Source organism: Epinephelus lanceolatus, chromosome 19 (genome assembly GCF_041903045.1).
Source record: "Epinephelus lanceolatus isolate andai-2023 chromosome 19, ASM4190304v1, whole genome shotgun sequence".
Lineage (NCBI taxonomy): Eukaryota > Metazoa > Chordata > Actinopteri > Perciformes > Serranidae > Epinephelus > Epinephelus lanceolatus.
Window position 1 is genome coordinate 16,618,798 of NC_135752.1, and position 14,904 is coordinate 16,633,701.

Consider the following 14,904-nt stretch of genomic DNA (forward strand, 5'->3'; position numbering starts at 1 on the left):
TCTTTTGAACAGAATAAGCTTCAGGAGAGTAAGGTCACTCAACCTGGTCTCATTCCAAAGTCGTCAGAATCCTTGGTTGGCGACTCATGGTGTAAGACACAGACAAAAAAAGTTGTATTTTCATGTTGGCCCGGTCAGCAGCTGGTTTCCATTATTGTTAAATGGCTTCTGGTGGCATCAGGGGGAAACATGGCGGACAATAACATAAGTAAAGGCGGCGGAAGTCCGAGTAGGGCGAGCAGGAGGGGTGGTGGATGTGTCCAACAACCACCATCTTTTACCTGGGAGGTCGGTATTTGCCTCGTGCAAGATTCAATGAGCATGTGTTGGCAAAATGTAACCACATGCTTTTGTGGTTGAAGGAAAACAAATACCAATTTGCGATGTTGTAACGAAGAAGTGCATTTATTTTGAAAGAGACTGTGTGTAAACTGTACATTTCCTGTGAAAACGTAAGTGTATTTTGAAAACAGACAGTACATGTAACAGGCTGAAGTTGACACCGCGTCCCAGAACGTCAACAACCAACGCACCCACCTTACCTTGTTTGCTATATCTTGACGTGGAAAGACCATGACTAAGCGTTGATATGTGAAGAGCACTACCAAGGTGCCCAGGAGGCGATCTCTCTTTATCTCTCTATTTAATGCATGTATAGGCGCTGTTTGTGTATGTGTGTGTTATTCAGGCCTGTGTGTATATGACAACAGAGTGAAAAAAAAAATAGAATTTCCCTTTGTGGTTAAGAAACTGTTCTTGTTCTTCTTTTTCTTCCTCTATCCTAGTGTATTCATACACATTGTGAATACTGTTTAAACAGTTTATATATATCTGGTGTATTCATAGCCCTTACTGTTTATTTGACATACTATTTATTCCATATTTTATTCTCTACATACTCAGTACATCATTGCAGTATTTCGCCTGTTGCACCTCTCCCCAGGTGCTAAACTGAATTGCACTTCGTCGTAGCTGCACTCTGCAATGACAGTAAAGTTGAATCTGATCTCATCTAATATTTAGAATGATTTAGTTGAAATTAAAATATAGAGTGCCACCCACAGTCTTTAGTCTTAGCTTTAGAAACACTCCACAAATAAATAAATAAATGTTAAAGAAGGTAAAAGGTTTAAAATGTGAGAAATGGTGTATCATGAATTTATATCGCAAGCCCTTACAGAAGCAAATACATAAACATGCTAATGCACGCTCACCCACACACACTCACATTCACGCACTCACCTACACATATACTGTTTAATCTACTTAATTGAACCTGACTTTGAATAACTAAACAAATGAGGAAATTCACAAGGGGCACTTGATCCCTTCTCGGCTAATGGATTGGAGATTCCTTTCCCATAGGGGCATTTGGGCAAACAAGACCCAGTAATCTCTGAATTGATGCGTTGACTCTCTGTCTGCATCAGATTTCTCCACTAAAGAGCTGTTGAACCCCTGATACAGTGTTGGTAGTTAGCCAGATACTCAATTTGCAGACACAGGCAGAACTGTGGGCTCGCTCTGGTTTCACTATCAGTGTTGTGATATGCCATAGATTTGCAAGATAAATGCACAGGAGGATAGATGCATGTAAGATTTAAGATAAATGTCAAGGATGACTCTACCTGGCTCAGGTTTCTTGGCTCTGACAAGAAAGTTTCTAATTGTGCAAATGACTCTGAAATATAGTTCTTTAACACTGTCCACAGTTATTTTAAAGACCACTCATGACTCATTTTGTCTTGTAGGATGCACAATCTTGTAGTTCAACCAAAAAGGATAAAACTCCATTGTAGATTTAGGTGACAAATTTATTAAAGTCCTGCCATTTAATCAGGAATCATCATCATTGCCATCATTACCAGAGGGAATAAATAAGACATAAAACATTTTCCACATAAACAAACATATACATCAAACCCCAGGTGCTACAGCAAGTTCTTCCTCTGGGTTGTTTTCGGTAGAACAAAACGAACGAGATACATCTGAGAACACACAAATGCATAGAAGTAATTGGACCTCTAGGTACCATTAAGACAACATCTACATTTTTGCCTATATCCCTGTTAAAGAATGTACAAAGTCCTCATATCTGGGTTCTTATTCGTGTCCAGGAAGGGGTTTGTATAAAAATAAAGTCTCCACAATGATAAACCATTATATTTATATATATATATAGACATTTGGCAACAACCAGACATTTAAAGACTCTGAATGTTCAACTGAATCTTGCACCTGAACACATTGTAAAAAAAACACAGAGATGGGAAGTTGGTGAAAATCCAAATGAAAGCTGAATTTGTTTGACAGATTTCTTGCTTTACATAACTTTTACTCATGAGGAACAATTGTCAGGCCAAGTGCTTTTATTGAAGGACATTTTCTCTCCTTCCTTCCATCCAGATCCCAGATATTGAATGGACCTGTCAATCAGATATTGGTGAGATCCAAGGACAACAGTCTAGTCCTTTACACAATCACTGTCCTGTGTGACTACTTTCCAATTCCTAAAATCCAACTTAAGACACAGAAAACTAAAAAAGAAGAGTCAACTTTCTTGTCACTGACTGATCAAAACTGCCCATGGTCCACTTCATCTAACCAGGAGGCAGGACTGGCGGGAAAGTCTGGGTATCCTCCACTGCTGCCGGTAGAGAGGTCCGAGCTGGGGCCGTTGGCGGCCCCCATGGAGACCCTCACGGTGGGGTTGATCCCAGGCCCGCTGCCCTGGGTCATAATAGAAAGGCCAGAGTCAGGGTAGACCAAGCTGGAGATGAGAGGCTGGTGTCTGGGTAGTGCCTGAAGTGACCCTGGCGACTGAGGAAGGCCATAGGGGCTGTTGGAGCGGATGTCGTGGAACTGGTCTTGAGAGGGGAGGACGCCGTGCTCCAGGGGGAAGGAGCTGTGGTTGTTAGCCCCTTGGCGGCCCCCCATGGCTGGAGAAGACTCGCTCAGGCTGCTGTAGATGCCGTTGGTGAGGCCGAGCTCTGACATGGGTGGTTCGTCTGTGCAACAAGGACAAGAAGACAAAGGTGATATTTGTTATTCTGATTGGAGTACATTACATTAATTTCTTGTATATTTCCTAAATCCCTTTCATTGTCCCATTAGCAACTGAGTTAGCATGCTTGCTTTGCTAGCATGGATAGCTTTTTCTCTTCTTCAGTAACTGTTTTCTTGAATGAAATAGTGTTCTACAAACCCGGAACAGCAAAGTAGAGGGAAAATAGAGTTTGGGAACTCTTTCGACTGCATAGGGCTAACATGGCACCAAACTTCTAGAACCACATATTTCAGGCAGATGTACAGAAATTGCAGCAATTACGGCTGGATATCAACCGAAATAACCCAGTACTAACTAGGTTAGCTTCAAAACCTCTCCAGTCAAACGATACTTGCATTCCATCCTTTTTTGTACCCATATCTTGAAAAAAATCCTATTTGTATGATTTTGCTTGCAGCCAATCACCGCAAGCATTCTTCAATTTAATGTGACGTGTGATTGGCCCACTACCACAGCAGCTACAACCCATACAGTCTGTGTTGTGGCCAACCCGGTCTCACTAAAAAGCAATCGAAATCTGGTGCTTGGGCAGTGACTTGCGGCGTCAGACACTGACAAAAAAAACCCCATCCTTTAACATTGGCATGATATGCGGCCAGTTGCCATTATAGTTTAACGGTACTTGGCAGTGTCCGAGGGAAATGCAGTGGGACAAGAATGAAAATTAAGGTGGCGAAAGTCAGAATAAGGTGGGCAGGAGGGGTGGTGGATGGGTCCAACAAACACCAACTTTCACGTGGGTGAGCAGTGTTGCGTCCTGTAAGATTCTAAAGCCAAACCCTGTTCTTTTTTCCTAAACCTAACCACGTGTTTTTGTTGCCTAGCCCCAACCGTGTGCGAAAGTTGTTGGACGAAAAAAAAGTCAGTTTGCAGTGTTGTGCTGACATAGTTATTATTTTAAGGGAGACTGTATGTGAATGGTAAATTTCCTGAGAAAATCGAAGTGTATTTTGAAAGAAGTCAATGCATGTAACAGGCAGAACTTGACAGGGTACCCCAGAACGTCAATAACCAACGCACCCAGGGTACCTTTCACGTCATATCTGGACATGGAAAGTCCATGACCAAATGTCAAGGTCAGAGTGAGAATGTGTTAGTGTGCCAATATAGAGTGTGATGTATTCAACAGAGCTTTTAATAATTTCCACACTTTCAAAATGTATTTGTGTAAAAATAATTTGGATAGGGAGGCAGTGTCATTTTATATAACTGAATGCCTACATAAACGAAGTGGAAAAAAAGGTATCAAATGACAAACTGTATTGGAATTAGTACCACTTAAAGAGTACTGGGATTGGTACTAGTATCATAATTTTTTAAACAGTACACAGCCCGAGCAGAAATGATGGTTTCTGGGTCCTGGTCTTGTGTATGCTGGTCTTACTGGAGCACACTGGAAACTAACCTGTGCTTTTCCTACTATGACACGTCAGAATGGCTGCAATAAAAATACTCTATTCATTCTGTGTGGTTGACTCTACCTGTAAAGGACACCTCAGCGTCACTGTCCATGCCTTCCTCCTGGATGCTGTCCTTGTCAGATTTGGAGCTTCCGCGCGACCTCTTCATGTTGCGAAAGTACTGGCCCCACCTCTGCCGACCGGCGTCTTTCTTCAACCTTTTCTCTTTAGCTCGTCTGTTCTGAAACCAGACCTGGAGGGTAAAAAGACGAGATGTATTATTTAGATTAGAATTTCTTTATCTTCCTTTTATGTGAAATACATTTGACTGTTTAAGCACAACAAGAGAAAATTAGGCCTAAGTATAAAATAAGAATTAAAACAATTATTTTAGTGGCTTCAATTGTTCTTCATTTTGTAAATTACCAACATATAGGCCTGTACCTTTGACAAAGTTGCAGCAAAATTAAACTAAATGCCTCAGAGCACAACTGACAATTATTCACCAGTCTTAAAGGACCATAACTATACAAATAACCCACAATGTTTTTTAGTAATCATGCCTCTCATACACAAGTCCTCTATATCCAGAGTCCTCCTTTCTTTCCTTGAAGCACATATTATGCTTTAAAGCATTACAACAAAATTAATTTTCAAGGACTGTCTGGACGCGGCTTCGCACCTCTGTGAGTCCAAGCAGGAGACTGAAACAGTGACACTGAACGTAATCCTGGGAGCAGCATCCCCCACACCTGATTTATCACGCATTTAATTAACTCCACGACAGCTACAAGTTGTCCTCACCCTGCGGAGCAGACAGGTTAGCGTGCCACTGCTTTAAATTATTCAACTTTAAGTCTTCTCCATCCACTTTTGATTTGATCTATAAATTTTAGCTTGCACTTTGGAAAACACAAACACTACATAGTCCATAAACTTCAGCTGCCTATAACCTCACAGCTTGAAATTTGACACAAAATACAAATGCTGCATTTCTTATCCATTTTTATCTTACGCACAAATTTAATTCATTTCACCATCACGGGCACAGAGAGCAGTTTTACATTCTCCTTAATGATATTCCACCCTGAGTGAACCCTCTTCACCCCTTCCCTTTCACTGAATAATGAGGAGCATTTTAGTGGCTTCCGTCTCTACTTTTGTCCTTGCAAATAAAACAATATATATGACCACCACCTAGCAACCGCCGCGAGGCTCCTCAGCAGCAGACAATATGCGGGGGGCCCTCTTAGCATTGTTAACGAGCTTGCACTTAAACCATGCTGACTTTCATGTGGACTTCATTTTACTCCATCTAGCCGTAAATCCCCCCCCAACACACACACACACACACACACACACATACACACTTATTCTTACAGTAGGCTCGTGCCAGTTCAGCCACAATTGTCCCTTCATAATGAAGTCAGGACACTAATGGAATAGCCTTTAATGGATAATAATATACTTTACCTGCACAACCCGCATATCCAGGCCCGTCTCTGATGATAGCTGCTCCCGGACGTGGCGGGCAGGTTTAGGAGAGTTATTGTAGGCGTTCTTCAGTGTTTCCAGCTGTTTAGCAGTGATGGTCGTTCGTGGCCTTTTCGCAGTCGAGTCTGCTTCTGAAAAATGGATGGACAGCACACAGTGTAAGACAGTGTTGGACAGTTATTCTGCCTTTAAGTGGTAGATTTTTTTAAACATTCCAGGCCTGAGGTTTTAAGAGAAATGGTTTAAAGGGGCAGTTCACCCAAAAACCAAAATTACACGTTTCCTCTTACCTGTAGTGCTATATAACCATCTACATTGTTTTAGTGTGAGTTGCCGAGTGTTGGAGATATCAGCTATAGAGATGTCTGCCTTCTCTAGAATATAATGAAACTAGATGGGACTCCACCCTCCACATACACAAAATAAATACAACACCTTTTCTTTTCTTTATGCCACTTTGAGCACCACAAGTCGAGTGCCATTCAGTTCCATTATACTGCAGAGAAGGTAGACATCTCTATGGCCGATATCTCCAACACTCAGCAACTCACACCAAAATAATTTAGACTGATAAATAGCACTACAGGTAAGAGAAAAAAATATTTATTGTCAATTTGGGGGTGAACTGTCCCTTTAATTTTGCAATACTTGAATTAACATGCAATGAGACAAACTGGAGAATGAACAGTATTAGTCTAATGTTGTACACTTTTGCAATTAATTGCTGTCTCTAACACTATATTAGTTAAATGATAGTAAAATATAGGTTGTTGATGATAAAATATTACAACGTCCCTGTGACAAATTCTTTATGTGCACATATTTCAGGTCAAAAACATGATAAACTTTGATAGAAACACATACTCACAGACAGCATAAAACAAGCCTGCATAATATACAACTTTCTAATGTACCATAAATGGATAAACTCTCCTCTGCCTATAAACCAAAAGCTGGCATCCTGTGCATAATTGCATCATGTCTGCACATCTGTTGGCCAGCACAGCAAAATAGGAAACCATAATCCAAATGGATGCTGCCCGAGTAATTGCGCCCTCTCATTAGTAAAATAAACGTGTGTGTTTTTAGTGAAAACTTGCGTTAACTCGTTGTGTAAATCAACACTTGGTGTCCCGGCAGTAAATTCAAACAAACAGATGGGGAGATAAAACTTGGCCATGCCCAGTGTGCCCTATCAGGAGCAGAGCCTGCTGAGAAGTTAATGCAGCAGTGGTTGATAGAAGCTGGGTATCTAAAGAAAGTGTTTTGGAGGAAAAGTGTCTGGAAATGTTATTATATTACTATAATAACACATGATAAAGTATATTTAACTACTATAATTCAAAGCAATACACATGCTTCAGCTGGTAAATCATAAAAGCCCACATGATTGTTAATTATTTCCTCAGTGAACAACAAATCACACAATATTTTTATACTGTATGTAGGTCCATGTTTCAGATAATAATATGTGTTTGATAATATAGCTTAATTTAACTTGTTTATTAGCAATTTAGTAAAAAAAAAATCTGTGAACATTTTCAGTGTCAGTATTTCCTGGTTAAAAAAAGGTTAAATAAAATAAAATAAAAATATTAAAAACAGGTTATTTGACGATAAATAGCCAAAAATATTATTATCAAAAAGTATTTTGTTGTGAATCATTTCCGATGATGTGACTTGCAATTGTAATAATTCAATTTTTTTTGTGTCATACGTGAGAAATGTGTCCTTATGTTCAGACTTCTGTTAACCACCGAATACACATGACTAAAAGCAAGAAACTGCAATTTACTGCAAATGTGTAATTCCAGGAAAATACTAAATAATATAAGCCTTTGTCCTTCAACTCAATTTTTAATTTTCAATGTAAAAACATTTAGAGATTTAAGTGATCATAACTATTATAATAGGTGAACAGTTATTTCATCTGCAACATAATAAAAGAGAATAGTGGGTTGTTTTACTCTATTTTTCTCTCTCACACAGGCCTACACACACACACACACACACACACACACACACAATAATAAGAGTTATTGAAAGATGATTCCCGCAGAGTGCAAGTGAAGCCTCCAGGCCTCCACTTTACGCAGTTTGCTATCGATTGGGTTGCGGGCAACGACGCAATTAGTGCAGGTGGGTCAGAGTTTATGGGTGACCTCATTGTCACGTCAAACGCGCAGCTCAAAGCAGCTACTTAAAAACAAGTCTGCAGACAAACGCATCATATAACACACAGAGTATACACGTCTGCCAATGACGCGATTCTCAGGCCGGTGATAGAAACACTGAGACAGCCATTTTGCGCCTCACCTCTCTGTTTGGCGGTCTCGTAGTCGGCCTTACACACCAGCCTGCTGTCCTCCATCAGGTAGTACTCGTCACCTGTGGCCAGCTGCCTCTTGCACACAATGCAGGCGAAGCAGTGCAGGTGGTAGACAAAGTCCTGCGCTCTCCTCACCACCTGTGTGGGCGGGATCCCCTGCTGACAGGCTGCGCACTTGGTCCCGAATCTCCTTTTAGGAAATTAGACGGTTTCCATCAATACATAACAGCTTTACAAACAACATCATAGTCCAAATATAATCTTAAGTAACAGTTATAATATAGTTATAACGAAAAAGAGTCGATTTTTTTAAGCTACTCACTTGAAGAAATCCTCTTTGCAGTAGACGCTGTCGCCCCTGCTGAAGCACTTCTCCGACAGTTGCGCCTGGCAGTCGCTGCATTTCAGGCACTTGCTGTGCCAGTGGCGATCCAGCACTTTGAGGATAAAGCGGTCCACGATGTGTTGATTGCAGCCTGCACACACTGGGATTTCTGAAGGAGACAAGATGGAACCACCACATTTTTAGTCCTCTCACTATATATTGGATATGCATCATACACGCAGATTACAACTGAACCTGCTTGCTGTGCGTAATACGTGCGCACGCACAATACTTAGAGTCATTATCTGTTAATATACGCACTATTAATGATGCAAGACGTCATGATTTATAGCCTAAAGCAGCATGAAAATACCTCCAAATAATGGTTCACTTAAAAAAAAAAAAATAATAATAATAATAATAATAATAATTCTAAATAGTTGAATATTTGGTCGTTTTATTTTTAATGACCTGAAAAACAGTCTGGAAAATAATACACCATTTTCAAACGGAGGTCAAATTCAGTTGACTTATATTTCATAAATCTAAATTCTTCATCACCAAATCACCATCATCACTTTTTGTTCCACGTTTCCCGGTCTCAATTAATCACCCAAATGCAGTGAAACAATTACTTAAACAGGATAAACATAATTGCATCGCACCCTATAGACACAAAAACCAACAAACAAAACAGAAATAAAGAACCAACATGGCCTGCTGATTAGATCGCCTGTTTTCCTTCATTTATAAAAAAGCATGGTTAAATAAGAGGGGAGTATCCCTCCATGAGTCCGACCTGTATCAGTGTCTGATGGTTGTCCACATGGTGCACATAATGCCAGCTGACACTACCACATGTGTTTGTGCAGGGACTTTTAATATACCTGCAGATTTCTTCTATTAGGAATTCCATTTGCAGATATTTTAGTTTCATAGAGGAAATTGTACAAACTCAATCACCTGAAATATATGGGCTAGATATTAAATAAACAGATTGTTTTTATTTTACATTTCAGATGCAGTCCGTGGGCTTGGCGTTAAATAAAGGGTTTCGTGTGTTTGAAATCAGACTCCGACAGACATTCTCATATTTCTACTATATATTTCCACTCATGTATTCAAGCTTGTATATCTCACTGATAAAAACAAACTATAAGACAAATTTCAAATTTTAATTGATGAACTTGTGTAAAACCTTTTGTAGAATTATTTGAATAAAATACCCTATATATCACAGCATACAGACAACGTGACTACTTCTTAAATATTCATGATTTAAACTGACATTCACACATTTATTCTGCCCACAGATTATACTGAAAAAAAAAAATCCAAATAAATAAATCCATAAATCCAGTTGTGCAGACCGGAGTTTGCAGATTTTTTTTTTTTTTTACAAGAAAGTTAAGAAAAAATGTGTTAGGCAATTCAAATCCCTGAGTGAGGTGAAAGCTTCAGCATCATCTTGGGAATTAGTAGCTCGTTAATCCAACAGCGGTCGGCTGGTTATAATTTTGTCACGTGTAATCATCTTTAACAAGCGGCAGCAGCCACTTTTACGCAAGGTCAGTTTCACACCGACAGGCCTACAGGCTGTAACAGCACAAAACCCCATCTGAGGTATTTTAACAATGCTCCCCCAAAGCAACAACTACTGATTAAAACGACAGCTTTCCAGCTATTTTTTTTTAAAGTAAAAATATGTCAAACTAAAATACCAAGTCAGACGTTATCAGGCCTCTTTATGACTAATTTAAAGAGGCACAACCACTTCATATTCCATCCGTGCAAGGAATCGCATTCCCATTGTTCTGTTGTGGACAATTCATGAAACATTAATGAAGCATTTCTTCTGCCATCACCAGCGAAGCCGCTGCACAAGTGTGGTGGTGGGAGCCACGTCAAGAACAGGTGTATCCAGGTCATCATTAATTCAACGCGCTCTGTAAAACTAGAAAGCTGCGGCCTGTAGTCTCGCGGTACAAACCAAATAAGGCGTCCGAGCGATTTGCTCGCCTTGTGGGAAGTATTAAAAATATAGAAACGTAAAAATCCAAATTTAAAATCCCGTGCGTAAATTCGCAATGGCCTGTCTAACTTTGGAACAGCTGGTCCGAAGCAACCCCCCAATACACCTTTTATAACTGTTAGAAATGGGACTTTGCAAAAGGAAATGCAGTGTTAACGCATGTAGTTTAAACAACAAAAATCATAGAACAACTTTTAAAAAATATAGATTACACCTTAACGTGGTTGGAACTGTGTTCTTCATCATGTACAACCTTTAAAACAAAGGTTATGTCAGACTTATCAATGCGTAAAACCAACCTACAAATTAAAACAGTGCGTAAACCCAGTAACGCCCAAATTAACCCTCCAAAACAGCGCACTGAATATTAATATTACATATCAAAATTTCCACAACCATCCAGTTAAATCAGAGGTAAAAGACCTGATGCGTAAAAGAAACAGAAGCAACGAAAATGGCACGTGTCCTCTGTCTCACCAGCTGTAAAACTGATCCGTTGGACAGGACAATTTCGCAAAATTAAAACGACTCTACAGCTGTATCATCCATCATCCACCATCCACACAGCAGCTATGATACACACTTATCAACACGGAGGAAACATTATCAACACACTGCATTTACAGCCACGCGTTAAGGCCCATTTAAAGACACTAAATCACATGTTAACGCGCTCATGTGCGCTATAAACAGCGCAAAAACGAATGAAATGATTATATTTTGGCTTCCGGTTACCTTTCCGTAGCTCCTCGCTGTGCGACAGCAGCGCCAGTAGCATCTCCGCGTTATTCGGTGCCTCTTTTGGAGAGTTGCGCTCACCATGTCCATCCATCGCTCATGATTTACGCATACATTAACGCAAATCTGTCCCGTTTGTGATCTGTCCTCACTCATACAACAGCCAGGTGTAGCCAAATTTGCGTAGCAGGAGCCGAAATGAGAACAAGAGCGCGCAAGCGTGCGGTGGAGTTTGCTTTTCTGCTTCACTGTGTTGAAGCCTGTGCAGGATTACGCTGCGCCGTTTCCCGGGCGACAGGGAGATAGATTAACATCACCTACAGAGTACCTTACCCGGAAGAGGAATAAACAAGAGGCGAGAGGAAAAGCCAATAGGGTCTCAGTGCTGGGTGGTAACGTTACTCAGAGACGCGTTACAATGTGGCCTATTACTCTCTAGAAAAGTATTTATTTTCTTCACATGCTCTTTAAATTTGGCTTCCAAACTAAAATTTAATAACACAAAATCCACTTTTATCCTACTCTGAAATGACTCAGCCCTCTTTTAAAGTCCTTTCTCAGACTTTGAGTATCCCTAGTGAAGGATATCATGACTATCTTTTTGTTTTTGGATGACCTGCTCATACACAAAAGGCAAAGAATAAAAATGTGTTCATGCTACAGTGTTGTAAGTTGCATAGAAATTCCACTTTTGAAATAAAAGAATATGGAAAATAGTCTGCAACTAATTCTGATTACAGTTTTGATATTGCTTCACCGAGTTGGTGCGTAATATTCTCCTCACTGTTTTGAGTGAGAAGCCCGAACAAGGCGCTTACACACAACATTATTACATAAAATGGTAATGATCCCTGCGTGGACACTGGGCTGATGCAATGAGGAATAGAGAACAACAAAACGAGCAAGATTTAAACCTTAAAAAAAATTCCAAAAAAACTGGACACCACAATGTTGTTGATTTATTATGTAAATCGATCAGAGTGGTTTCTCGCGAGGATTCGCCAAGGCAATCCATTTTTAATTCAGATTCCGGTACCGCCATGCGTAAAGGGAAGATTGGGCCCTGGGGGAACACTACTTGTTAAGACCTTTGCCTTTTTATTTTTATTTTTTAATTTTTTAGCCTACCGTACAAAAAATAAACAAAACAAACAAAAAAAATAGCAGTGGTACAGCATTTTTTTCTTTTTATTTTACAAACAGATTTGTTTGGAACACTTGGACGAAGATAAAACTGTCACTGTTTTGTTTGTCGCTATTATTTTACTTTATTTTTATTTACAACAACGCCTTTTCATTGAATTAAATGTATTTGCTTATGGAGCAATGTGTGCCATCTTTGATTTTGATCAGATGTTAACTTATTTTACATTTCTTACACACACACACACACACACACGCAATCTCCATCTCCTGTGTGTTGAGTGCCTCAAAGACAAGTGTTTATTTAGGGGAGAGATTGGCTGTTCAATAACATGTTGATCGGGCCAACACCCCAATGAATTTTATTGACACTGATCTTTGGCACAAAAGAGCGCTTGGGGAAATCACGGGTAGTGCCACAGCCGCCCGGGGCCGCTGATGAATCCAAAATCAATGTCCTATTTGCCTGCATTTTAGAAGTATATGAAAGGCGTTTGGGAGAAAGGTGCGGGGTTCATGTGTGCCCCCTTTTACTTTTCAGCTTTGTAATAATTTTTATGTCGTATTGATCGCTCACTTTTGAGGGGAGGGGGGGAGGGCGCGACTGTAATGTGACAACAAAGCGATAAAATGACCATCAGGGTAAATGGTCAGTCAGCTGGAGAGAGTCAATGGGATGGTTAAATAAGTTCATGGTTTTTGTTTGATTTTTTAAATGTATTTAATTTTATTTTTTGCGTCAATTTGAATTTATCCGAATTTATTTTGGAGTTTTCTTTCCCATAATGTCACACACGACATTATAGCTACATAATCTTGATTTGTGTTGCCTCACGCGCAATGATTGCAGCCTTACAATAACAAAAATATCTCATTCCAGAAACAGGCAAAACTGGCATCAATCTGTCTTTACATGCCTCCCAATATTCGTACAACTCACTAATAATTTAAATATTTTGGAGACGCTGTGCATCAGACCACAGCTCCTCCACCGGCTTTACCTCAGGTGTCCCACCTGTCGGGGCAGGAATGTGACACCTGTTGCGTATTTCGTGTCGGTGGTCTGCGGGATGGGAGCAGCTCCGCAGCCTGCTGCTGGCAGTCTGTCGAGGCTGCTGTCGCCACAGTGGGGTCCAGTGGTCTCTCTCTCTCTGTGTGTGTCTGTTTCCCCATATCCGCTCCCTGCACCCATGCACCCTGCACCCTGCGCTCTCGTTACAACCGCAGGCGGCGGTGTGAAATGACAGCACGCGCATAACATCTGTTGGTGTGATTCTGCAACAATGAAGGCTCATTACAGATTCATAACGTCTCCCACACGCAGCGCAAAAAGAAGCGACTCTAAAACAGTCTGTGGACATCAACACGGGCTGGTGCGTAATAGGAGGGTTGCTGCATGTCCTGTTTGGGCGCATCTAACCTCCACATGATCACACATTAAAAATATTTGAAAGTCAGTCTTGCTTTTCACATTAAAATAAAAAAAACTGGTCCATTTCACGCTTGTCAGAGTTCACTCAGACAAACAAGAGCTGCAAATTTGCTGTATTATCCTCCATTTTACGCGTAATTGTAACTCATTAACAGACCCCAGGACATCAGTTAAACTCAATGCTGTCTGCATCCTTCCCCCAACCCCAAATCATTACGCATATGCATGATAAAATTAGTTAAAATGGGCTTTTACCTTGGCCTGAGCTGTACCGGGAGAAATTCCCAGTGCTCTGACAGCTTGACCCCGGGTGTTCAAGCAACATTTTGAAGACGTCCCGATGCTCCAAAGGTAAAAGGCAGCGCCAAAACGCTTCTGATTTCAAAAATAAAAAGCTACCAAGCTCACTGACGATTCAAACCCGCACTTCCCTGGAGATTTATCCTCTCGAGTGTGACTTGAGCTCTGTTCGATGGCAACTCGCCTTCTGCAAAATGTTGAAAAGGACGCCCGTCGACCTCTCTCCTTCCGTCAGCCGCCGAGGACGGAAACTTTGAATATTCATCAAGTTGCTCTTTGATTCCGCGTTGATAAGCTCGAGATGAGGTGGAAGACAAGGGGCGGGTGGCAGTGGAAAAGTGTCTGACCATTAGCGGCGTCAGCTGACCTGACTGTGAGCCCGGCGGTGCCTGCGACTTTACTCAAGTACCAAAGTAAGCGGCGGTCAGCGCTGCCTCTGTCCAGGGTGCTGAAAGGGGAGTTTCTCTAAACAGGCTGGAGGCGCGCACACACACACACACACACACACACACACTTTGCCCTCCCCTCTTCTCCTTATCTATGTTATGGTGCACGTGTCTGTCTTTCAAGGCGCACAATGGGACAATTGGGCAGCGCTCAGGGCATTGTTGTCATGCGTTTCCATCGCTGCGTCTCTCTTTTGT

The 14,904-nt window shown here is 40.9% G+C and overlaps 1 protein-coding gene across 3 annotated transcripts; it reads right to left on the reverse strand.

Moving 5' to 3' along the window:
• Nucleotides 1-1,799: 1,799 nt before the first annotated feature.
• On the reverse strand, nt 1,800-14,683 carry lhx3 (LIM homeobox 3). 3 transcript variants are annotated; one of them, XM_033646356.2, is made up of 6 exons: nt 14,216-14,683; nt 8,613-8,784; nt 8,278-8,480; nt 5,941-6,092; nt 4,549-4,720; nt 1,800-3,008 (listed from the first exon to the last, which is right to left on the reverse strand). In XM_033646356.2, exons 1-6 carry the CDS (start codon nt 14,283-14,285, stop codon nt 2,575-2,577), a joined length of 1,203 nt encoding a protein of 400 aa, XP_033502247.1. In that variant the 5' UTR covers nt 14,286-14,683; the 3' UTR covers nt 1,800-2,574. The 3 variants fall into 3 exon arrangements, with proteins under 3 accessions (XP_033502247.1, XP_033502246.1, XP_033502245.1); XM_033646355.2 differs by lacking the exon at nt 14,216-14,683 and adding an exon at nt 11,383-11,653 and having other exon boundaries at nt 8,278-8,477; XM_033646354.2 differs by lacking the exon at nt 14,216-14,683 and adding an exon at nt 11,383-11,652.
• Between the last annotated feature and the right edge of the window lie 221 nt (nt 14,684-14,904).